This window comes from Cucurbita pepo, chromosome 11, assembly GCF_057944985.1.
Source record: "Cucurbita pepo subsp. pepo isolate OVF chromosome 11, ASM5794498v1, whole genome shotgun sequence".
Taxonomy (NCBI): Eukaryota; Viridiplantae; Streptophyta; class Magnoliopsida; order Cucurbitales; family Cucurbitaceae; genus Cucurbita; species Cucurbita pepo.
In genome coordinates this window covers 15,662,610-15,687,158 of record NC_141808.1, presented here as the reverse complement: position 1 = coordinate 15,687,158, position 24,549 = coordinate 15,662,610, and the positions used below count along the sequence as shown (strand labels likewise).

At 39.4% G+C, this 24,549-nt stretch overlaps 6 protein-coding genes across 7 annotated transcripts; 4 read left to right on the top strand and 2 right to left on the bottom strand.

The window, feature by feature from the left end:
• Positions 1–1,098: 1,098 nt before the first annotated feature.
• On the top strand, positions 1,099–5,309 carry LOC111805149 (Signal peptidase subunit). The gene is made up of 6 exons (XM_023690066.2): positions 1,099–1,377; positions 1,510–1,557; positions 3,519–3,581; positions 4,676–4,729; positions 4,818–4,904; positions 4,995–5,309. The coding sequence occupies exons 1-6, from the start codon at positions 1,252–1,254 to the stop codon at positions 5,118–5,120; spliced, it is 504 nt and encodes a 167-aa protein (XP_023545834.1). The 5' UTR covers positions 1,099–1,251; the 3' UTR covers positions 5,121–5,309.
• A 1,307-nt stretch (positions 5,310–6,616) lies between these two features.
• Positions 6,617–11,015, top strand: LOC111805148 (alpha-crystallin domain-containing protein 22.3). Of its 2 annotated transcripts, none has more exons than XM_023690064.2 (3): positions 6,617–6,764; positions 9,800–10,161; positions 10,349–11,015. In XM_023690064.2, exons 1-3 carry the CDS (start codon positions 6,748–6,750, stop codon positions 10,582–10,584), a joined length of 615 nt encoding a protein of 204 aa, XP_023545832.1. In that variant the 5' UTR covers positions 6,617–6,747; the 3' UTR covers positions 10,585–11,015. The 2 variants fall into 2 exon arrangements, with proteins under 2 accessions (XP_023545832.1, XP_023545831.1); XM_023690063.2 differs by having other exon boundaries at positions 10,346–11,015.
• A 328-nt stretch (positions 11,016–11,343) lies between these two features.
• On the bottom strand, positions 11,344–13,152 carry MEF19 (mitochondrial editing factor 19). Its single transcript, XM_023690058.2, has one exon. The coding sequence runs from the start codon at positions 13,150–13,152 to the stop codon at positions 11,455–11,457; it is 1,698 nt and encodes a 565-aa protein (XP_023545826.2). The 3' UTR covers positions 11,344–11,454.
• Positions 13,153–13,320: 168 nt separating this feature from the next.
• Positions 13,321–14,486, bottom strand: LOC111805147 (uncharacterized). Its single transcript, XM_023690061.2, has 2 exons — positions 13,736–14,486; positions 13,321–13,458 (listed from the first exon to the last, which is right to left on the bottom strand). The coding sequence occupies exons 1-2, from the start codon at positions 14,394–14,396 to the stop codon at positions 13,451–13,453; spliced, it is 669 nt and encodes a 222-aa protein (XP_023545829.2). The 5' UTR covers positions 14,397–14,486; the 3' UTR covers positions 13,321–13,450.
• Positions 14,487–15,206: 720 nt separating this feature from the next.
• On the top strand, positions 15,207–19,341 carry LOC111805146 (RING/U-box superfamily protein). Its single transcript, XM_023690059.2, has 7 exons — positions 15,207–15,378; positions 16,702–16,796; positions 16,888–16,967; positions 17,063–17,118; positions 17,192–17,304; positions 18,295–18,356; positions 18,968–19,341. Exons 1-7 carry the CDS (start codon positions 15,255–15,257, stop codon positions 19,257–19,259), a joined length of 822 nt encoding a protein of 273 aa, XP_023545827.2. The 5' UTR covers positions 15,207–15,254; the 3' UTR covers positions 19,260–19,341.
• A 121-nt stretch (positions 19,342–19,462) lies between these two features.
• MK (mevalonate kinase) lies at positions 19,463–23,858 on the top strand. Its single transcript, XM_023690057.2, has 5 exons — positions 19,463–19,921; positions 21,075–21,318; positions 21,402–21,655; positions 22,599–23,012; positions 23,645–23,858. Exons 1-5 carry the CDS (start codon positions 19,684–19,686, stop codon positions 23,761–23,763), a joined length of 1,269 nt encoding a protein of 422 aa, XP_023545825.2. The 5' UTR covers positions 19,463–19,683; the 3' UTR covers positions 23,764–23,858.
• Positions 23,859–24,549: the final 691 nt, after the last annotated feature.

The following is a 24,549-nucleotide window of genomic DNA, read 5'->3' as shown; positions in this document are numbered from 1 at the left end:
GAGGTTTCCACACCGTTATAAGCAATGCTTCGTTCCCCTCTTCAACCATGTGAAATCTCATAATGTGAGTGAGAAGAAAGTATGTTGAAAGGATCTGTATTAGTGTGTGGGGATAATCTTCACTATATCATAGGAGATGTTCTCTCGAGATCGAATGTTTCAATTTTCATACTCCACATTTTAAAAAAAATATATATCGTAAATTGAAAACATTGATAATACCGAACGTGGGTTTATAAACAAGAGGTCAAAATTTTGAACTTTTGAGGGGTCTTTTGAGGGGTTGAGTACATGCCAATTGTCGTTGAGTTACGCTTATTTTGCCCCAATACTAAATTTTACTGAAATAATATATTGAAAACATGAGTATAGTTCAATAGTAATTAACATATTTTTCCGTGCGAGCATTACTTACTTTTTCGCTTCTAAGAGTGAAGACTATCCCCACGAATCAACACGAGTTCATCCAATATGTTTTGTCCTCACTCACATGCATCTTAAGAAAATCGTGTAGAGGAATTCTTTTAAGCATTTCTTAGTTATCATATCCTCATGATATCTCTTATTCAAATGTGATATCAATTCATTTATATACCTTCTTTTACTCTCTTAGCCTAGGCACAACGACGCAATTATCAAAGGTGCGCTCTACCACTGAGCTAATAGCCCGTCGTGCGGGCCTCCTGCTGGGACCCGCTATGCCAGAAGCAAGAGAAACCCCATCCCAAAAGGGATCCTATCAACTTATTCGGACCTAGGATAATCAGCTCATGAGCTTAGTCTTACTACACCGTCAAGAACACAAAAGAAAACTTCCATCTCCAAGTTTAACTCAGACGTAGTTCGCTTCTTTTTGGGTGTGTAGCAATATCAAACCGAATATTACAATTTAACTTTTTGATAGAGTCGAGTTACACGTTAGGTTATAAACCTAATAGGTTCATTCAAGTAGCAAATTTAATCGAAGAAATTTTGGGTTGAAAAAAATAGGTTACCCAAGAAAAAATGAAAAATTTTCTTCCTTGGAGTGGGTACCACCATTGATTCAACGTATTTCCTCCAATCAAAGATCTCAAAATTGCCAGATCATGCGACCCCTCTCTTTCTCTCTGCCCTGTTCGAGCGAGACTCCATTTCCTTTCCAAGTCTCGCATTGTTTCTTCTCCTTTCTTTTCCCTCCCATTGCAAGTTCATAGAATTTCGAGACGGCTGAGTAATTGGGTGAAGGAGAATCAAAGAAACCAATTCAAAATGCATTCATTTGGGTACAGAGCCAACGCTTTGCTGACCTTTGCGGCTACAATACTCGCCGTCATTTGTGCTATAGCTTCCTTCTCCGATACCCTCAATTCGCCTTCACCCACAGCACAAGTTCAGGTCTCTCTTCTTGTTCCCCTTCTTTCTGGGTTTTCCCCCTTTAGATCTGTGCTTGAATTCTCTTGGATTTTTGGTTCGATTGCGAGACCCATTTGGTGATTTGATTTGGTTTTCTTGTTTTTTGGGTCTTAGGTTTTGAGCATCAACTGGTTTCAAAGCCAACCCAATGGAAACGATGAGGTATGATCGATTACGCCTGTTTCTTGTCTCTTGAGTTTGTGAAATATTGTGTGTGAAGAGGGATTTTTAGGTTAATTATGTAGGGCATTCCAGTTTCCTAACGTGTTGAGTTTTATGACCCTTTTCTTTATCTTGTGTACTATATGATTTGCTATTTGATCTGATGAACTGGGACAGTTGTGTCTTTAAAAATTATGTAGAAGAACCAATTTGGTTATTGGAGACAGGTAGGGCATGTAGCTTAGAATGAGCAATGATGTGGTATTTCCTTGTTCGAATCCTCTCTCGACCACAGCGAGCCAAAAACGGTAGATTTTTCCCTTGGGTGTATGAAAATCATGGTTGGGGAAACTTTTCTGAGCTTCCTTGACATGAAATGTTTACGAAATGGTTAGGATATGGGAACGATGTATGTAGTTATACGTTGTAATATAATATGAGAATGATATGATATAAGTTATGGTACGATAGGTTTGATGAATTGATATAGCTATGATAAGATATGTTGAAGACACGTTTGGGATATGCTATGTGACTGTTTATGATATGATATGATATGTGCATGATGTGGAGTGTTATGTCTGAAATTATGTAAAATGATATGATATGATATGGATGCAAATGGTTTAATGGAGTCTCAAAGCTTGTCAAGGCTGATCATCTCCTCTTTGAAGACCCTCTAGCTCCTCTCAAGCCAAAACTTCCATAGCCTTGCCATAGTATCATTAGGCCAAATAACTATGGCCTAACTCCTTACTCCTTAAAGAAGTACAAAAAACGTGAGATCCCACATCGGTTGGGGAGGAGAACGAAGCATTCTTTATAAGGGTGTGGAAACCTCTCCCTAGCAGACGCGTTTTAAAATCTTCAGGAGAAACCCGAAAGGAAAAGCCCAAAAAGGGCAATATCTGCTAGCAGTGGGCTTGGGTTATTACAAATGGTATAAGAGCCAGACACCAGGCGATGTGTCAGCGAGGAGGCTGAGCCTTGAAGGGGGGTGAACACGAGGCGGTGTGCTAACAAGGACGTTGGATCCCGAAGGGGAGTGGATTGGGGGATTCCACATTGATTGGAGAAGGGAACGAGTGCCAACGAGGACGCGGAATCCTCGAATGGGGGTAGATTGTGAGATCTCACATTGGTTGGGAAGGAGAACGAAACATTCTTTATAAGGGTGTGGAAACTTCTCCCTAGCAGACGCGTTTTAAAACCTTGAGAGGAAAATCCAAAAGGGAAAGCCCAAAGATGACAATATCTACTAGCGGTGGGCTTGGGCTGTTACAACTCTTCGTCCTATAAAATTTTAAATACCTTTAGATACACAAATCATGAATTTTAAAGTATATGAAGAGCAATTTATTAAATACCTTAAGGTACATGAAAGTAAAGATCTTATGGGATAGTATAATAAAGGGGTCTTTTTCACTCATTCGTAAGCAAGTAAGTAAAGATCAAGGAAGGCTTAAACTAAAAGAGGATTCTTTTTTCTTGACCTTTTTTGAAAGAACAGGCTACTTTTAACGAATGTGTCGGTACGAGATTGAGTACGAATACTTTTTTCGTGGAGTCGATAAACTTCCAGCAAAATTCCCCCATAAGCTAGACTTCCATGACTCCATCATCTTCATGAACCAGTCAATTTTCAAGGCTTTTGATGAATATGTATGCAATTTTATCTCCTACCTTGTACAGTTACTGAGTAATTACTAGATTCATGATCAGATCTCTAAAGAGATGATATATGATTCTTGTGTTCTTATTTCATTCATGAAACGGTGGACTCTGTGCGAGAGCGATCGATAGCTAATTATCCCGAAACAATGTAATCCTTTTTTCTTGAGGATACTTTAGTTCTTCGCTGCACTTTTTTCAACCAAAGTGCTTGATAATGAGATGATAATCATAAAACAATGCAAGCACCTTTTGTTGATTATTTGAAAGAACGTGCCTTCTTTTTGCAGGTTAGCATGACTTTGAACATATCAGCTGACTTGCAGTCATTATTTACATGGAATACAAAGCAGGTGCACTGGCAACTAATTTTCCTCTTTTATTCTCTAATAAGCCTTCGCATAGAGTATTGTTGGTTATTTATGATAGTTATAAATAATGAATTGATATAACTTGTTTGTTTATTCACACGATACATAGTTGAGGACGAATTCGATCTAAAACTTCACTCAGATAGTGTAATGGTCCAAGCCCACCGCTAGCAGATATTGTCCTCTTCGGGCTTTCCTTTTGGGCATCTCTTCAAGGTTTTTAAAATGCCTTTGCTAGGGAGAGGTTTCCACACCCTTATAAAGAATGTTTTGTTTTCCTCCCCAACCGATATGGGATCTCACAATTCACTCCCTTTAGGGCCCAACGTCCTTGCTGGCACTCGTTCCCCTCTCCAATCGATGTTGTTCACCTCTCCAATCAATGTGGGATCTCACTATCCACCCCCCATTTGGACCCAGCGTCCTCGCTGGCACACCGCCCGGTGTCTGGCTCTGCTACCATTTGTAACGGCCCAAGCCCACCGTTAGTAAATAGTATCCTCTTTGGGCTTTTCCTTTCGGGCTTCACCTCAAAGTTTTTAAAACGCGTGTGCTAGGGAGAAGTTTCCACACCTTTATAAATAATGCTTCGTCCTTCTCCTCAACTGATGTGGGATCTGACAGATAGTATCCTCTCTATCATAATCATTCTTTTTGCTACATACTCTCTGACTTGAGCCCTCCCACCAATCTAACTCACTAGTTACATTAAAGCCCACCCCTTATGTTCAAGCTAAATGCTAAGTCATTCTCCCTTCACTCTCTTCTAATTACTACCATCGGGGTCTTTTATCAGCCTCGAACAAACTTTCGTCACGCCTGAAGTTAATAGCATTTCTAATAGCCAGACGTCCATTCTACAGAGGGCGGTCATCGTGGCTTCTTGCCAATATTTGTGTATTCTGTGAACTCCGTCGTTCAAGTCAATAATAGTGTCGGGAATCGCATTGGTTTGATCTGTTTCCATTCATATTTCGTAAACTATAATGAAACCTTTCCTTGTTGAGATTTGTCAGTGTTATATTTTACCAAGCAGTGAACTGATTGCATAATCTTCATTCTAATATGTGGAACAGGTTTTTGTGTTTCTTGCTGCTGAATATGAAACCCCAGCAAACTCCTTGAATCAGGTGAGTTTCTGTTTCTTTTTAAGTTTCATCTCTTTTGGCAACTCAAACTTCCCATCAATTTAATCCCTTCCTGAAATATCCTCTGCAGATCTCACTTTGGGACGGTATCATACCTTCCAAAGAGATAGCCAAATTTCAGATCCATACTTCCAACAAGTATCGTTTCGTTGATCAGGTGCGTCGCCTCCGACCCTTTTGCAAAACTTCTCCAACCAATTTAGTTTAGCCAAGAGTGACTAAGTTGGATATCTATCTCCTTATGCAGGGAAGCAATCTGAGAGGCAAAGAGTTTAACTTGACATTGCATTGGCATGTGATGCCAAAGACAGGCAAGATGTTTGCAGACAAATTGGTGATGTCTGGATACCACTTGCCAAAGGAATATAGATGAGGAGATTTCTCCATTCATTGTAATTTCTGAACTAAACTTTTACATAGGCTTTAGCATATCACCTTATTAATCAACAACGTTACAAACACTGAACATTTCCTGAAGGGAACAGGAAGAGGAGGAATTGAAGTGTGGCGTTTTCCAAGGCCATTATGAATTGATATAACACAGTTTGGTTCTTTTTTCCCCCCTCCATGTCTCAATTACATAGTCTTTGTGGTGGCAGATGGCCCTAAATTTAGTTACTGATCTACATGAACTCCAAATATGACTCATCTCTTCTTAAGATTTGAGTATTTATAATTACACCACCATAACTGAAGCAATGGAGGAGTAAATCTTGTACTTGTAGCAGCTACTATTTCTTTTCCACAATATTAGAGTCAGATGAGTATTATGTGAAACACTGTGAACAGATGTTTGTAACAGTTGAGTTGTAGATCATCAGGAGAGAACGGTTTATTTGATGTTTTGTCTGTAGGTTCAAAACCATTGAGTGAATGTACCAGCTTAAGTCCACCGCTAGTAGATATTGTCCTTTTTTATTTTTCCCTTCCAGGTGGTTAGCATCTTGGTTTCGTTGTGTGCAATCAATCGCTTTGTAGTCGGCTGGCGACATTTGAAACATATTCCTGTTTCCATCAAGCACTCGCCCCTGTGCTTGAGGCTGCACCTATGGCACATAGGTACACCTTCACCTTCCTGCTCACGGTTACCTGAGTGTCCACGAAGGTTTCGTTTCGTTCTAGCGGTATTCCTATCTGATCTCTTTCCTTGCTTTGGAGTGTCGGGGCATTTTGGAGTGTCGGGGCATTTTGGGTAATCTCTGTCTGTTTCCCCTTTCTGTTTATGCATGTCCATCAAAATGATAATATGCAGTGCTTCTGCGTATACAGAGGAAGCTTGGGCTATGACAAAGCTCTGTAACTCATATGAGACTGTCTATGAAGCGATTCGTCTCCATCTTCTCTGTACTAACAAACTCTTGAGCGATCATGTTGTAGGGCAATATTTGACCATCAAATGACCAATCCAAATTATCCTAATTTAAATCTTGGGTATGAGATAGTCTTATCGAGGTGTAGAGGAATGTCGGGGACCATCAAATGTCTAAGCCGAATAGAGCGGACAGTGAAAAAAATTATCTTATAGTTTAGATATAAAGTCAAATGTTTGAATCTCTTCGATATAAAGTCAAATGTTTGAATCTGTTCGATATAAAGTTAAATGTTTGAATCTCTTCCAAAGTTTACTTTCATTAATTAAATTATTAATTTAAGAATTTAATTAAGATATTTTCCATTTTCTGTGTTAGTTTCAACTTAACTAAGTGAACGTTACAACAAATCGGTAAATTTAAAATTTAAAATTTAAAATTTGGATATTGAATGGATAATGCGATTTAAAATCCAAATTTAGAAATTAGTCGTATTTTTTTTTTAATGAAACTAAAAAATAAAATAAAATAAAAAACCGACGTGGCCATCTCAGCCCTATTCAATGCTGCTTATAAATTGAACATCCACGATCACTTCTCTGTCAGTGTTACTCGATACGTTGACGAAATCGGAACTTCCTCTTCCACCTGCTACTGCCACAAGCTTTCAAACTCTCCGGCAGCTCTCCGATGACTTCTCCGGCTAGGTATATTCTTCTCTTGATGTTTGATGTGACTATCGTATCTTTGTCTCTGTATCTGTCTGTTCTCTTTTAAATCATCGGTTAATGTAGCGAAGGGGGGAATATCTCTTCTCTGATTAATTATGGCCTTCTTGTTATTTGTACTTGAACATTATATTTATGAAGAAGATGAGTATTCGGGTAAAGGTTTTTGGTGATAATGAGAAATGAACTGTAGTTTCAGATTTTTACGAAGAATTGATGGAAATTTTTGCGTTCTGTTCGTTTGGAAGTGAATGTAGGTATATGTAGGGATCGTTTTTATGTGTTTTTCTTCTGAATTAGTGCTTAATGGTGAGTGAGAACTATTGGTTTTGGGTTTGCTTAAGAGGGGAACGTGGTGAGATCTTAACGTGGTGAGATGAAAATCTGGGAGAGCTTTGTTTAGTATCTGAAGCATTCCTTATAAGGGTGTGGAAATCTCTCCCTAGTAAGACACGTTTTAAAACTTTGAGGGGAAGCTTGGAAGGGAAAGCTCAAAGAGGACAATATCTGCTAGCGGTGGGCTTGGGTTGTTACAAATGATATTAGAGGCAGACACCGAATGGTGTGTCAGCGAGGACGCTAGCCCCCAAGGGGGGTGGATTGTGAGATTTCACATTGGTTGGAGAGGGGAACGAAACATTCCTTATAAGGGTGTGGAAACCTCTCCCTAGTAAACGTGTTTTAAAACCTTGAGGGGAAGCTCGGAAGGGAAAACTCAAAGAGGACAATATCTACTAGCGGTGGGCTTGGGCTTGGGCTGTTACATCTATAGTAGATGTCCGGGGATGAGCCATAAGTGCTCTCATGTATGGTTCTGTTCATATTTTGGGACGAGTTATGCTATTTGGTTGACATGGAATCGAATCGATGGTAAGACGACCCTATTCAATACACTTATTACCAAAGGGAATGAGAACCTTCCAACCAGGCAGAATGGAAAATTCTTCCAAGTGGAAATAAGATCAGTGAGATTCTGAGAATATAGTCCTTTAAAGAATTTGTACATTTGCACCGACTAAAAGCAGTAAAAAGCACCTAGTCTAAGAAGTAGTCAAAAGGCTTAGCTTTGTCATTGAAAAGGCGGTCGTTTCTTTCTCTCCATAGAATCCAGCCAAAAGCTTTGTCCGAAAGATTCAGTTCATGGGTTCATGAGTTCTTTAGTGTGCCCGTTTTAAAAAGACTCGGACCGGGGAATACTGTAATTTCTCATTTGGAAAGTATATTTTCAGACTTCCCTTAAATTTTGCCTTAGCGGGTCAGGTCAAATAAATTAGTGTTGAACCATGAGGTTTTGCATAAAAGCATAGAGGTATGTTTATTGAGATGCATTCTAATTCGTTTGGTCCATATCCAACTTTTAAGAAACTTTCATATATTCTGGAATTTTCACTGCTTCTAGATGGTGTTTAGAGAACTTATATGCTTTTTGAGACACGTTCTAATTCGTTTGGTCCATATCGATGTTTTTAATTGCCTGTCCTTGTTGAATTTTGTAGGCTTATGTCCATTTGACAACAGATTTTAAAATCTAGTTGAGTTTTTTTTTTTTTTTTTGCTTGACATGTCTCAGGTTCAGAAGCCAAATTAGGCATTATAATCTTAACCCTTACCCCAAATGTCACCCTAAATGTGAGATGTTTGAATCTTTATCCACATCTTGACCTAAGAAAAAGGTCGACTCGGGGCAAATTATCACTAATAATCTTAAATTTTAAGATATTTTCTTCTTAACCTTTTCTTAATCATAAACGACAAGCTTCATATATTCTGTATTACAGCATAAAGTAAACGAGTGTTAGTTTCTTAAAAGTCGGCTATGATACAAGGGAATTGCAAATGCATGTACATTGTAATGAAACATGTATTGTTCTGATTATCTGTTTTCTGAGGACATCCTATATAGGGAATGTTAACAACTTATTATTCAAATTAACTGTTATAACAGTTAACCAAATTTGATAAATTTTGTTCTTTGTTCACTTGCAACCCCAGTATGCACCTCTTTCTTATGGAAACTCACACCTTTCTCTATTTTAAGAATTTCTATTTGTTTGTCTCGTTCTCTCTCATGCTCATGAATACTCACCCAGACATCCAAATTCACATAATATCTACTGATAGCATAGGCCATCGTTACAGTATTTGATAGTCCAAGCATATCATTAACCTCGTGCCATTTTTCGTAGCGTTGGCATACTCATTTATATCTGTATCTGTCCCTGTAGCTTAGCCTCCAGGCATTCGCCTTTGTCTTCTTATGTAGTAACGTGAATACAACGCTGGCTTTGGAAAGAAACAAGTACATTAAGTGAATCCTCTCCGTGACATTTTGGCCGCTGTTTGAGAAAAAGTCATTTGTGCTTGAGAAATTTATTTTTTCTAAGAGACTGTGTAAGGAGAAATTGTTGGAGGTGGGTGTCGCAATCTGCTTGTATTTCTTTCACAGCCCATCTTCCATCTGTTGTTTCAACCATATCAGCTTCAAGACTAAAATATCCTTTCTTTTTCCCACAAATTTTCTCTTGACCAAATTGAAAGCTTAGGCCGAATTATATATTTTTGTTATGCTATCATACTTTCCTATCTTTTACTTTCTACTTATGATTATGCCTTTGTTCATTATGTCATGTGTCTCATATCATGCTGGTGACATCTTTTATGTTCTTCTCCCTACTCTGCGAACAAGATACTATATCACATGCACACAAGAGGATAGAAATTTCTAACACAACTTTTGCTTTTGGCAACGACTGTGTATTAATCTCAGACCTCTTATATTGAGATTGTATTCGATGTCTATGTTTCCCTCCTCACATTACCATTAAAACACTTCCAGGGCGATTTTTTACTTATGAGTTAATTGTTCTTATTGGACTTGAATGGTGATTGAACATCCTGATGTGAGGGAGATCCTTCTGTTTTTTTTTTTTTTTCGTCCTTTATGTTTGTTCAATGAATGGTATGACAGAGAGCCAGCAGACTATGTTGAGATCATATTGCTCCTTGTATTGCAGGGTTGAGGAAACAAGAAAAAATGAGGCAGAATCATTAAATATTCGACACCGCATACTCAATGTGGCTCCCATCAATAGCATGCCATATATTGGTCCACCTCTACCACACAGCTACGTTCCTTCTTCTCCACGAGTTGAAGATCCGGAGGCTATAGTGAAGGTTGGACCAGCTATGGTATATTGTCCTCTCACGACCAGTAAAAAATGGGATCATATTGTATCTGCCTCCAAAACTGGGGTCTCTCTCACTGGGACTGCAGCCATGGGACAAGTTGGTCCAGTCATTGGACGTGTGGACATTGGCGAGAACGAGAATTCGTACTTCTTCCGTGTTTCTCTTCCAGGGGTGGCTAGAGATCAAAGTGAGTGTTTGTTGAAACTGATCAATTTTCTCACTTCGCCACCATAATGTGCAATGTTTCGTGTTATTTGTAATATGGGCACAAGATTAGTTCTCTTTTCTGTTTTTCATTGTCGCAATCACATCGAGTTCTGTTCGGTGCACATGAAAATTATCTATCTGACCAGACTATTGTTTCATGGCAGCAGACAGCTTCAGTTGTGACATGGAGCCGGATGGGAATGTCAAAATAAAAGGAGTAACAACAACAGGGGAGAGCATAGTATGTAAGAATTCACAAGTATTTCGGATGCAATCTAAAAATCTATGCCCACCAGGTCATTTCTCTATCACTTTCCAGCTACCTGGTCCTGTCAATAACCTACAATTTTCAGGTGCTTTTGGTGCTGATGGGATTTTAGAAGGCACTGTACCTAAAAGGTGATAACAGGCTTAAATGATTTTGGGGTGGAGGGTGTGGTAGTGGGTTATAATACAGAGATGATTTAGGCTCATTTTGGTATGTTGTTTAGGAAAAGGCCTTTCTGTAGAAGACAGTCATTCATTAAGAAACATGGCCTATTAGGAAGGAAGTTAGATCATTTTCTCCCTCACAGTTCATAGAAGGAGATGCTTTGAAAGGACCAGCTTAGTTTTCTCGTCCAATCTCCCAGAAATTCATCACAATGCTATGGAATTTGTGATTTTGTTAAAAGATCTGATGTATAGATAACAAGCGACTAGTTCATTTTACTATCCAGTTTCATGATCTCTGGATCTCTCTCTCCATCTGTGACTGAAACTGTGTAACAGGTCACATAGCTGAAAGAACCTCACTTTTGTTACAAGCATCAAGTAAATCTGGTTTCGTTTTTACTCTGAGAAAACGAAACAATTGAAATCGTAGCAGAAGTAGAACGATTCTGGATTCAAGTCGATTTCAAGTAAACCTTATGATCCAATTAAAAATGGTTGAATGATTCTAATCCTTACCTGCAACTGTGTTGTCCATTCTGGCACTTTTGACATGCTCATGACTAGCTTTAAGAAGAATTCAAGTCCTATATATATTTTTTGCTCGGGTTTGTGTCTCCGGCGGATCTTAAGCGAGATTTGTCTTTGCCAACCGAACATCGCTTGTGTGGAATTCAAGCTGGTTCGACAACACACGCATTGAAATTGGATATTTAAAAACAATCAGTACTTGCTATGTTGAAGATTGATCGATTTGACTTGCCCGATTTGATTGTTTTTTCAGTTTCTTAGTTTCGACACGGTAATATGGAACTATTGATGGGTGCAATACTAGCATTAGCTATGAAGGCAGCAACTTTACTTCAACAAAACTGTGCCCAAGAGTTTTTCCTATTCTTTTATGCTTTAACATATCTCTAGCCAGCTTCATTTCCTGCCAATTACTGGCTCTAGCATATATATTTGATAGAAGTACATAAACACCACTGCTGGAATGCTTTAGCTCTGCTATGTGACTTTTCACTCTGTTGGCAAGGCCTACATTTCCATACATTTCACAGCCATTCAGAATAGAACTCCATATTGTTGCATTAGGCTGCATTGGCATTTTCTTCAGGAACTCCTGGGCCTCTTCGAACTGACCTGCTCGACTCAAGAGATCGATCATGATGCCATAATGCTCCATAGTAGGCTCGATACCGTAAACCTCAGTCATGGAGACGAACTGTTGCTGACCTTCTTCAACCAGCCCGAGATGGCTACATGCCCATAGAACTCCAATGTAGGTGACCCGGTCGGGAGCAACGTCAGCTTCTGCTTTCATTCTTCTGAACATATGCAGTGCTTCTTCGCCTTTGCCGTTGATTGCTAAGCCCAGTATCATCGTCGTCCAGGCCATTACGTCTTTCTTCTGCAACTTGCTGAAGATCTTCAACGCAGTATCTGCATCTCCAGCTTTGGCGTACATGTCCATAAGAGCAGTTACAATGGCAATGGATTCACCAAAGCTCGTTTTTAACACACGAGCATGTAGACTTCGCCCTGTTGATTGAAACCCCAGCTGGGTGCAAGCACTTATCACACTCAGAAATGTTGCTTTATCAGGAACAAACCCAGCCAATCCCATGTCATTAAAAAGACCTAACGCCTCCACACCTCGACCATATTGACTATAAGCACCGATCATCGAATTCCAAACGACCAAGTTCCTTTGAGGCATTTTGTCAAACAGATTCCGAGCAGTCCCCAACTTGCCACATTTTGCATACATGTCCATGATTGCAGTTGCAAGTATTACATTGAAGCAAGAGTTTGTTTCGAATGGATCGTAACCAAGTTGGCAGAGACGATTGTGAACAAATTTTCCAGCGTCGATATCCCTGCAACGAGCGGCTGCAGCCAAGGCAGTGGCCATGGTGATTTCATTAGGCTCCACACCTTCATTCTCCATATCTTGGAACAATCTCAAAGCTTCACTAGCCTGATCATTATTCACAAACCCTGCAATTAATGAAGTCCAAGCGACCACATTCCACTTGGGAATAAACTCAAACACCTTCAGCCCAGAACTCAAATCTCCACAAGAAACATACATATTAAGCAAACAAGAACAAGTATACGAATCTAATTCAAACCCAGTTTTCACAATTCGACTGTGAACGCCTTGCCCGTATCGAAGAAGATTGATTATGGAGCACACTTTCAACACAAAAGGGAAGGTGAAATGGTCTGGGGAGAAGCCTTTACGCTGCATTTCTTCATACATAAACAGAGCTTCAAACTTGTCACTGCCATTGCAGTAGCCTTTGATCATCGAGTTCCATATGTATACACTGCGCTGATCAATGCCATCGAAAACTGATCTTGCGTATTCGATGTCACCCAGTTCGGAATTTGCGCAAAAATCAATCAGTCTGCTGCAGGGGATTATGTTCTTGATGAATGAAGTTGTAACCATCAGGCTGTGTATTTGCTTCAACTCCTTCATGGTTTTGCATTTCTCCAAGAAACTTATAATACTGTAATAACTCTGCTTCATTATCTTCGTTTCTCAAGCAGATGGGCAAAGATTGAAGATCATAGAAATGGACTAGAAGTGAAAATTGGATTTTTTTCTTCACTCGAAGAAGGGGAGCATTGAAAATGGAAATCGAACAAAAAGGTTCCTTAAGTAGGACCTACCGGTCTTTACTTGCAACTCTAGTCGAGGTTCTTCTATCACTATAGTTTACTGCTCTTCAGTGCTATAGAAAAAAGGGGACGGGTTGCCGGACTCGTTGAACATATACCCTTCAAAGAGCAGGAGTTTCGTTCTTTCAACACTCGAACAAGACCTGTTAGCTGCCTGTTCGAGAAGGAAATCACAAATGACTCTCTAGATAGAGTGCATTGGTTGCAGCAGCAGTGTTCTTGGCTGCTTGAAAACTTGGCTTTATCACACTTGATAGCGGGAAACTTTATAATCACTTTTAAAACTAGTAAGAAAACTAAGGAGAACAGAGGTTTCTATCTATCAATTACGGGTAGGTACACCCAGTCCCAATCATTTCATTTGAGAAGAAAAAAATTGCTTATATATATAATATGTAGGTAATCGAAGAGCTATCAGAAAATTTTCTTACCTTCAATTTTTCTTCTCAAACTCTTGATCTTTGGACGGTAAAACCCTAATTTTCCAGCCCATTTTTGCACCTCAGATCTTCTCAATCCCAAGGCAATCAAAATGCCGAAAAGGCCAAATCCCCAAACGAAATGTTTCGAAATCCCACTTCTCTGCCACAATTGAATCAATGCAACGCTAAACAGAGCAAATCCAAGAGCTCCACAAATCGCATGGAGCTCAAAATCAGTGAAAACGCACAAAGCAAGACCACAAAGAATCAAAAACCCAATCAACAATGGGGTTTTCTTCCTCTTACCTCTCCATCCATCATAGCCGCCTCCACCAAATCTCCTCCACAACCGCGAACCACCTCCATTCCCATTTCCGCCGCTCAATTCCGCAACGACCAAATCCAGAGGCGGCGGTAAGATCTTAAGATTGGAGGCTAAGAGAGACGCCAATTCAAGCACTAATTTGGTCGATCTCAGAAACACGGGTCTCCTCCTCTTCTTCCTGGCGCAAATGATCGATGTTTGAGCCCGAAATCCATCGGAAACTGCAACAAGGGTCGAGAGAAATGGCGAGTTGGATGGAATTAAGGGATTTGAAATGGTGAAATTGAGAAGTGGGTTGAAGAAAATGGAGGGATTTGAAGAAGGAGCTATGGCTGTGGTCTGCATTTTACTCTGATGCTTTGCCTCTCGGCCGAAGGGATCCAGGAAATGACCAATGAGAATGACCGTTGGGATCCACTCTTCGGAGGACACAAATTTTTTAAAATTTTTTTACCCTAAATTTGATATATATATATATATATATATAATTTAAAAATCTAATAAAATGAATTTTACCATTTTATTTATATTTAGATGCACATTAACCCATATAAAATTAACTTTTTTATTTATTTATTTTTTTTATTTTTAACGAGTTAAATTACCCGACTGTATTTGTATTTAATCTCGACGTTGGATCTTAGCACGCCAAAAGTCTCGTCGGTACAAATGATTTAGGCTTGTAATCAATTTGAAAAGCTACGGAACTATCGAACACAAAAGGTTAAAGACTTATCCAGTGTGAAATATCACAGTGTTCGAGGGACTACTGGGGTATCTGATCTCATCCACTCCCCTCGTGTTCGTCTCTCAATGTCAGGTTGGCCAAGCATTTGGGATTTTTATGAATTCGGTAAGATGGAGTTGATTGTTGCTCGTAACAAGGAAGGTCTAGTAAATTCTTTTTATTTTGTATTTTATAAATCTTTAATATATTCTTTTTTTTTTATTTTAAATTAGTTACAAATATAAACATACCAAATTTTATTATTATATAAATTTTAATTTATATATAATATTAAATTATTTTTGTAAAAAATTTGGGTTATATAAAAAATATAATTCTAAAAACTAAAAAAATCTAGAGTTATTAGTTGAAATTTACGTTATAATTATAATTTAATCTAATTTATATAAATTGTGAGTCGGCATGTCGTTCAATCGAATTGTCGTTCTCATTGTAAATCCTTGTCGGAAAGGGCCATGGAATTGCAGGGCACTGCGCCATTGGAGATGGAGACAAGCAGTTCCTCTTCCGACGATACGAACCCTTGCCCGATCTGCCTCGGACCCATAATTCAACCTTCCTATCTCGACAAATGCTTCCGTACGTCCTTTTCTCTCTCAATCTGATTGTTCTTTCGTATTTCTTGAATTTTCCGGACATCTGAACGGATAATTAATTTAGAAAATTTGTTTGTTTGTATGAATTAGGGTTTTTTTTTTCGTGTTCTTATGGTGATTGACTTGGAAATTATCCCTTTATGTGTTACTGTATCATCAAAAGAACCACTCTGTTGTCCTTTTAGGGGATTTCGGCTTTTAGCTCTCCCCAGTTATTGAGGTTTCCGCTACTGTTCTTTATATTCAATGGAAGAAACTGATGATTATATTATCATGAATGATAGAATTAACTGGTTTCATTGGTGATGAAGATAAATTAGCTAATTCTTTAGCTTTGGAGTGGACATAAAGTTTTTCTGGAGATGCTCTATTCGATCCAATATTCAGTTCTTTAGTGATGTACGTTTTAGGCAAGCAATTTGGAGTGTATATTATGACATCTTCCTGTTCGGGAAAAACAGAAACAGCTGCGAGAGTGCTATGGATTTGAGAGATCCCATATCGGTTGGAGAGGGGAACGAAACATTCTTTATAATGGTGTGGAAACCTCTCCCTAGTAGACGCATTTTAAAAACCTTGGGGGGAAAGCCCAAAGAGGACAAAGTATCTGCTAGCGGTGTGCTTGGATTGTTACAAACAGTGTAAGAGCCAGACACCGGACGGTGTGCCAACGAGGACACTAGGCCCCAAAGGGAGGTGGATTATGAAATACCACATCGATTGGAGAGGGGAACGAGTGCCAGCGAGGACGTTGGGCTCCGAGGGGGGAGGGGGTGAATTGTGAGATCCCACATCGGTTGGAGAGGGCAACGAAGCATTCTTTATAAGGGTGTGGAAACCTTTCCCTAGCATATGCGTTTTAAAAACCTTGAGGGGAAGCTGAAAGGGGAAAACCCAAAGAGGACAATATCTGTTAACTGTAAGCTTGGGTTAAGATGATGAATGTACTCAAAGATAAACTCCATTAACGTCTTTGAGATGAATATCTTCATTTAATTTACTTTTAATGTACTTCCTTTTGTCTGGGCTTGAATATTACTTTCTGTTATGTTGTTCAATGCATGGAGTATCAAAATGAAAGAGGAAATATCACATAGCTTCAGATTTTGCATTTGGCATCAGGTTGATTACCAGTAATTTCAAAAGTTTAAGCCATAAAGTTTGGGTGAACTTGATCATTTAATTCGCTCTAACGAAATTATTCGATCATTCATGTTAAGTACGATATACTATTTAGCAAAAAGGAACGTCAACAAACTTTGCTAAGGAGTTCGAAAGCTTTTAATTCTATTTCTCTGTCTTGTAGATAAATTTTGTTACAATTGCATTGTGCAATGGACTAAAGTGGTTTCTGGAAAGCACTCCTGCACACTTTCATCCATTAAGTGCCCTTTATGCAAGGTACTATTTTCTTCCCCTATTAATCTTGTTTCAGTTTAGCATTCCATACTTCATTGTATAGCATTTCTTATTTTTTACATTTAATCAACAGACAGAGAGTCCTTCTATAATACATGGATTAGATGGACATTGTTTCCAAAGACACTATGTTAATCAGGATTTTCAGGATAGGTATCTTCCTGTTGATACTTCCCCTAGGTTTTCCTGTTCTATTCTTATTTTCTGTGTTTTAATTGACTATGGATTATAATTGATGTTATTTGCAGCTTTATCTTATCAAAAGCTCAAAAGTATAGATTACAGTGCTATTATACTGAACCAGGTTCGTTTCGGCGTTGATGCTCCTACATTTACATCAGGATTACTTGGATTAATGAATTTCGCTGTACGTGTAGGTTTCTTGGATGACATATTCAATGTACAGAAGTATTGGAAGTTACGGAAGTATCTCCAGGCAAACCAGTGGCTTGAAGTTTGGTTGAAAAGGGAACTTCAAGCTTTGATTCAGGTTCCTGACTGAGTTTCTTACATTGCATTTGTACTTTTCTATGGGTGCTGCGTCCTTTGCCCCCTTCTTTTTCCTGGAGAATGTTTTACACCCAATGTCAAACATTCTCAAGACTAAAGAGGCGGGTGGAAAGGGAAAAAGCTTTCTTTTCCTCGTTCCTAGGTTATCCTATGGTCGGATTCTTGGGGAAAAGGATTCTATCACTGCGCCAGTAGTTAATGAAATTCTTAATTACAAAACGGGTCGTGGGCATGTAAAAAGGTAGGAGAGGGATGGTGTTTGTAACGGCCCAAACCCACCGCTAGCAGATATTATCGTCTTTAGGCTTCCCCTCAAGGTTCTTAAATTGTGTCTGCTAGGAAGAGGTTTCCACACCCTTATAAAGAATGTTCCGTTCTCCTCCCCTATCGATGTGTGATCTCACAATCCATTCCCCTTCGAGACCCAGCGTCCTTGCTGGCACACTGCCTTGTGTCTGGCTCTAATACCATTTGTAACGGCCCAAGCCCACCACTAGCAAATATTGGCCTTTTTGGCCTTTCCCTTTTGGGCTTCCCCTCTAGATTTTTAAAACGTGTCTATTAGGGAGAGGTTTCAACATCCTTATAATGAATGTTTCGTTCTCCTCTCCAACCGATATGGGATCTAATAGTGTTTCTCTCATTCGTGGCACAATAACCCTTAGCAGGTTTCACTCCCTCTATGGAGGATTTATCTGTTGACTGAGGATTTGAGAACTCTGTTTTATTTCAATGCTTGAGAAAAACTATGTGTATTGTGGACGTGGGTGTTGTGGCTGTCGAAAGTAGGCAAGATGAGGTAAAGATATGTCTGTAGACTGTGGGGATGGATTACTGTAGACTAAACAGGATAGCAATAGCAGATGTATGATACCGTTTCTATGCCATAGCTTCTTGATTGATCCATTCTGTTCATATGTATTACAGTTCCTTGTGGGTGATGACTGATAGTCTCCTTCCCTTTTTACAGGAAGAAGATGTTGACATAATTATGCACCACCTACTTGGTTCAATTCATTCATTTTTTAGTAGGTAATAACCATCCGCTATTGCATTTCTACACTTTGATGCATAGCTGGCAGCAACGCCGCTCCACCACCATACCCTGCTCCCATATATACCTATCATTAAACGTCATTTTTATGCTTTTCATTTGGGTTTGGCTTGTAGAGTATCCATTTTCGTTCATCTATCTCACATCCTCAGCCCACCGCCAGTAGATATTGTCCATTTTGGCCCGTTACGTATTGTCGTTAGCCTCACAATTTTAAAACCCGTTTTATGAAAACCGTGAGGCTGACATGAGCCATAATATCTATTAGCGGTGGGTTTGGGCTGTTACAAATGGTATGAGAGCTAGACACCAGGCCGTGTGCTAGCAAGGACGCTGGGCTCCCAAGGGAGGTGGATTGTGAGATCTCACATCGGTTGGAGAGGGGAACGAAACATTCTTTATAAGAGTGTGGAAACATCTCCCTAGTAGACGCATTTTAAAATCGTGAGACTGATGGTAAGGCCAAAGCGAACAATATCTGCTAGCGGTGGGCTTGAGCTGTTACAATCACCTATCCACACGAATGTAAATATGCATGGTACCTGATTACACTCTGAAACCTGCTTCTTGTCTTTGTTTTTCCTCAAAGAAATGAACCTAGGTATCAAACAGAAACTCCTCAGCTGAAGAGGGAAAGGTTTAGCAGCATGATCCTTGATGCAGCAAAGCCATTCCTGTCAGAAAGAGCGGACCGGTTCGTGCTCGAGTTGGAGCTGTTTCTTGCTTCAGGTTTAAACATCGAAGCCTATGATTCGGTTTACTTGCAACGGCTGGGTTGGAACAAGCCTGTCGGGCCCAGCATGGCGGTCGAAGATCTTGGACTCGAACCTGTAACTCCATACTTGTTTATCTTTGACTATGACCCTGATGATGGTGATTAAACAAGTTCTTATGAAATTGAATTGTTTTTTTTGTGATAATAACTCCTGTGTTATCTCCCGGTAGCTCTTTGCACTTGAATCTCTCAAGTTGTTTGTTGAAACTTTCAACTTTTTATTCGATTATCGGTTGACTGCGTATTAACATTTCGCTCGTTAGAGCGGCTGCTTACCAGACCCATCAGACACAAATAGGGAAATGATTGGTTCGGATTCTTAGGCAATATGTCTGTTAGGGTTATTCATGGGTCGAGTCGGGTTGTGTTGTATTAAAACATTTTGTAGACTCAAACCCACGTTGTGAAAACTACCAATTTTTTGGGAAACAAACAAAACAAGGAAGCAGTATTTTGGCATTTTGTGGAAGCTGGTGTTGGGCTAGAAAGTCACATGAAACACGAGGAATAAACAAAGCCTTTTGGTTTCAATGATTAACGAATCAGCGCCAACGATTTGTTTCGTTCGCTGTGGTGGACAGTGCAGAGGCACCCCAGAAAGGCTAGAAGCTTTTGTGGAACTTCATTACAAAATAATGGAAGTTAAAGCCAGAGCTCCTGGGAAAATCATACTCGCCGGTGAACACGCCGTCGTCCATGGATCCACCGCCGTCGCTGCTTCCGTCAACCTCTACACTACTGCTTCAGTTCGATTGCCATGTTCTTCAGGTGCTCATTCTATCTCTCTCACTCTCATTTGAGGTTGACTTTTATTTGGGTGTTTGGAACTGAAGCGTATGATTTGGAAGGTGAATTTGAAGATTATTAGTTTCCTTCATGTGCCTGTTCTAATTGCTTGATTCCCATTTGAATTTTGATGATATTTCTATGTCATTTTTATGGGTTGTTATTAATGCTTCATTTTGTAGATATTACATCTCGGTTAGGTATCATATTTGACCCTCTGGTATGATATTTAGTCTTCGATTACGATTTACCATAGGTACCATATTTAACCTTGTATGATATTTAGTCTTCCATTTCAGTTTACCATAGACATCATATTTGACCTTGTATGATATTTAGCCTTCCATTACGGTTTACCATAAGTATCATATTTGATCTTGTATGATATTCAGCCTTCCTACAGTTTACCATGGTATCATATTTGACCTATATTTAACCTTTCATTACGGTTTACCATATCATATTGGACACACGGTATGATATTCAGTCTTCCATTATGGTTTACCATAGGTATTATATTTGACCATTTATGATATTTAGCCTTCCATTATGGTTTATCATAGACATCATATTTGACCCTTCATGAGATTTAGTCTTCCATTACGGTTTACTATAGACATTATATTTGACCCTTTATGATATTCAGTCTTTCATTATGGTTTACCATAGGTATCATATTTGACCCTTGTATCATATTTAGCCTTCCATTACGGTTTACCATAGGCATCATATTTGACCCTTCATGATATTCAGCCTTCCATTACGCTTTACCATAGGTATCATATTTGACCCTTGTATCATATTTAGCCTTCCATTACGGTTTACATATGTATCATATTTGACCCCTATTTGATATTTAGTCTTCCATTACAGTTTACCATAGGTATCGTATTTGACCCTTGTATGATATTTATCCTCCATTACAGTTTACCATAGGTATCGTAAAAGACAAATATCTTGTATCCATTTATTGTTCTTTCTATTTCCATTTCCTTTATAACTTATTTGATTATGTAAATGATTATAAACAGAGGACTTTCATCACCGTTTAGGTACGGTGATTTTAGCAAATATTCTCACCCCCACAACTCTTTACCCGCACTTTTCCTCATCAAACTACATGCTTTCTTATCAGACAAGGATGATGATATTGTGAAACTCCAACTGAAGGACCTGGCACTTGAGTTTGCATGGCCAGTTAGTAGAATCAAGGAAGCTTTGGGTGGATTCGTTGGTCCCATCTCGACACCCACGTCATGCCCTGCAGAGTGCTTGAAAACAATTGCATCTCTTGTTGAGTATCAAAACATTCCGGAGGCGAAAATTAAGCTTGCCTCTGGAGTGTCAGCATTCCTTTGGCTCTATTCTTCCATTCTAAGGTTTGTATTTCATTCATGAAAGGTTTGAAAGATTGTAACCTGTGCATCCTCCATTTCACTTTTTCTGCTCTCTTGTCTTTCAGATTTGTGCCTGTTGATGTAGCCATCACGTCTGAGCTTCCTCTTGGATCAGGCTTGGGCTCATCTGCTGCATTTTGTGTTGCCATTTCAGCTGCTCTGCTTGCTTTATCAGGCTCTGTGCATGTCGATCAGGAGCAGTGTGGATGGATGGTATGTGAAGAAGATGAGCTAGTTTTGTTGAACAAGTGGGCCTTTGAGGGTGAAAAGATAATCCATGGAAAACCTTCTGGAATTGACAATACTGTGAGCACATATGGTATGCAAAATCCATTTTCTTCTTACCATAATCCTCCCACTATTAGCATCCCACGTTAGTTGGAGAAGGGAACGAACCATTCCTTATATATAAGGGTGTGGAAACCTCTCCCTAGTAGATGCGTTTTAAAACCGTGAGGCTGACGGCGATATGTAACGGGTCAAAGTGGATAATATCTGCTAGTGGTAAGCTTGGACTATTACAAATGGTATCAGAGCTAGATACTGGGTGGTGTGCCAGAAAGGACGCTGGACCCACAAGGGGGGGTGGATTGTGAGATTCCAAATCGGTTGGAAGGGGGAACGAAGCATTCCTTATAAGGGTGTAGAAACCTCTCCCTAGTGGATGCTTTTTAAAATCGTGAGGCTGACGGCGAAATGTAACGGGTCAAAGCGGACAATATTTGTCAACGGTGGGCTTGGGCTGTTACAAATGGTATCAGAGGCAGACACTAGACAGTGTGCCAGTGAGAACACTGGACCCTCAAGAGGGGTGGATTGTGGGATCCCAATCAGTTGGAGAGGGGAACAAACCATTTATAAAGGTGTGAAAACCTCTCCCTAGCAAACGCGTTTTAAAACCATGAGGTTGACAGCAATACGTAATAGGTCAAAGCAAACAATATCTGCTAGCAGTGGACTTGGACTGTTACAAATGGTATCAGAGCCAGACACCAGGCGGTGTGCTAGTGAGGATGCTGGACCCCTAAAGGAAGTGGATTGTGAGATCTTACGTCGGTTGGAGAGTGGAATGAAGCATTCCTTATAAGGGTGTGAACACCTCTCCCTAATAGACGCGTTTTAAACCTGTGAGGCTGACGGCGATACGTAACGGGTCAAAGCGGACAATATCTATTAGCGGTGGGCTTGGGCTATTACATTTTCAAATCTCAATTCGTATCGATGTTCTTGTCTATCTCATACAAGAAAACCCTATGTATCAGGCAGCATGATCAAGTTCAGGTCAGGCAGTTTGGATCTCATTAAATCCAATATGCCATTGAAAATGCTTGTTACAAACACAAAGGTTGGAAGAAACACAAAGGCTTTAGTGGCTGGTGTTTCAGAAAGGGCCATCAGACATCCTGATGCAATGAGCTCTGTGTTCAACGCTGTCGATTCTATCAGCAAGGAGTTATCAATCCTTCTTCAGTCATCAGCTCATGACGACATGTCCCTAACTCAGAAGGAAGAACAGTTAGCAGAGTTGATGGAAATGAATCAAGGCTTACTTCAGTGTATGGGGGTAAGCCATGGTTCTATCGAAACCGTCCTCCGGACGACGTCGAAATACGAGCTAGTTTCCAAATTGACAGGAGCTGGAGGTGGAGGCTGTGTTCTTACGCTGTTGCCTAACTGTATCCTTTTTCTGTCATGGAATCTTATGGCTTTGACTCTTCATATGCTCTTACTTCTATCTTTATTTCCTTCTAGTGAGTATTGATGTTCTTATCGTTCATTGGTTCGTGGTTAATCCATATTTTCCCTTTCTATCTAACAACATTGTCACGGGACCCTTATGATCAATTAATGGGACTTAGTCGGTAAATGTTTTTGTAAGATCCCACATTGGTTGGGGTTCGTTGAGCCTCAAAGGGGAGTGGATTGTGAGATCTCACGTCGGTTGGGGAGGAGAATGAAGTATTCTTTATAAGAGTGTTGAAACCTCTCCCTAGAAGACACATTTTGAAACCTTGAGGGAAACCCCGAAAGAAAAAATTCAAAAAAGACAATATCTATTAGTGGTGGGCTTGGGTTGTTACAGTTCTTACTCCTATCATTAGCTCAGGTAACCGTCGTTTTTGGCGTTCATGTCACATTTTAATGACTCCCTTAAGAATTTACCTCGTCGAGTGATGGGAAGTGATAAGTTTCTAAATATTATCAGTTTTCTAACTGATACGTTTTCATTAGATGCAATGATAAGTGATTTATCTTATTGCAATTACAACCAGCATATAATATGCATTTTCTTAACTATGTGGAACAGTGCTTCCAGGGACCATTGTTGATGAAGTAATTGCAGAGCTTAAGTCATGTGGATTTGAATGCTTCATAGCTGGGATTGGAGGAAAAGGGGCCGAGATCTCGTTCCATGATTTAGCTTGAAAATTTTTCAAGCGATTCTTTGAACGAAATGAACTCTTTTCCTTTTCCTTTTGTTTCTTTCCTTTTACGAAGTCTAATAAACTTGCATGTCATTTGAAGATTTCTTAAAATCATGGTTCACTTCTCGATAGACGTATTAGGTTGGTCTCACTTTGATATTCATACACCTTGACGGTATATTTATAATTTGCGAGAGATAGACGAAGTGCAAAATAGAGAAAAACAGTGCATATTAGTATGGTACTTGTCACACTGACCCAGGTTAAATATAACAAGTTTAGCGCCGAATTTAGTCTTTGGGTCAAAGGCCTAAAGAGATGGTTAGTAAATGATCAACTCGATGATTAGCTCGTCTTCACCCGAATTCGTCAAGCACAATTTTACTCATAGAGGATGAAATACTTAAATGTCAACTAAAGTTAGCCTACTTTAATTACTTCATAGTGTGATTCGGCTGAATTTCATTAATAGGCAACCTAGTTTGAATGACTGGAAAATTATCTTATACATAACGATCCTAAAAGGTGCAAATATAATCCATATTATTTAAGACCTATTTGGAGGTAGAGGTAGCAATGATAGCGATTCAATGTATCGAAGTCCAAATTTTTACAATTCATACATAGATAGGTTTAGAAAGATCTTTCGAGTTCTAAATCTTAGAGGTATACATGAGTTGGGTTGGGTTAGATTGAGTTGAGAGAATTTTAGACCAACTTAAAATTTCGGGTTGGTTGGGTTGGTATCTAACCTAACCTAACCTTAGTTTTATCGAATTTTCGAGAA

Coding starts and splice junctions, on each gene's coding strand:
- LOC111805149 (XM_023690066.2), top strand. CDS start 1,252: ATGCATTCATTTGGGTACAGAGCCAACGCTTTGCTGACCTTTGCGGCT. Junction 3,582..4,675: donor TTACATGGAATACAAAGCAG/GTGCACTGGCAA, acceptor TATGTGGAACAG/GTTTTTGTGTTTCTTGCTGC. Junction 4,905..4,994: donor AGTATCGTTTCGTTGATCAG/GTGCGTCGCCTC, acceptor CTCCTTATGCAG/GGAAGCAATCTGAGAGGCAA.
- LOC111805148 (XM_023690063.2), top strand. Junction 10,162..10,345: donor AGGGGTGGCTAGAGATCAAA/GTGAGTGTTTGT, acceptor GTTTCATGGCAG/CAGACAGCTTCAGTTGTGAC.
- MEF19 (XM_023690058.2), bottom strand. CDS start 13,152: ATGAAGCAGAGTTATTACAGTATTATAAGTTTCTTGGAGAAATGCAAA.
- LOC111805147 (XM_023690061.2), bottom strand. CDS start 14,396: ATGCAGACCACAGCCATAGCTCCTTCTTCAAATCCCTCCATTTTCTTC.
- LOC111805146 (XM_023690059.2), top strand. CDS start 15,255: ATGGAATTGCAGGGCACTGCGCCATTGGAGATGGAGACAAGCAGTTCC. Junction 16,968..17,062: donor AATCAGGATTTTCAGGATAG/GTATCTTCCTGT, acceptor TGTTATTTGCAG/CTTTATCTTATCAAAAGCTC. Junction 17,305..18,294: donor AACTTCAAGCTTTGATTCAG/GTTCCTGACTGA, acceptor CCCTTTTTACAG/GAAGAAGATGTTGACATAAT.
- MK (XM_023690057.2), top strand. CDS start 19,684: ATGATTAACGAATCAGCGCCAACGATTTGTTTCGTTCGCTGTGGTGGA. Junction 19,922..21,074: donor TCGATTGCCATGTTCTTCAG/GTGCTCATTCTA, acceptor CTTTCTTATCAG/ACAAGGATGATGATATTGTG. Junction 23,013..23,644: donor TCTTACGCTGTTGCCTAACT/GTATCCTTTTTC, acceptor TATGTGGAACAG/TGCTTCCAGGGACCATTGTT.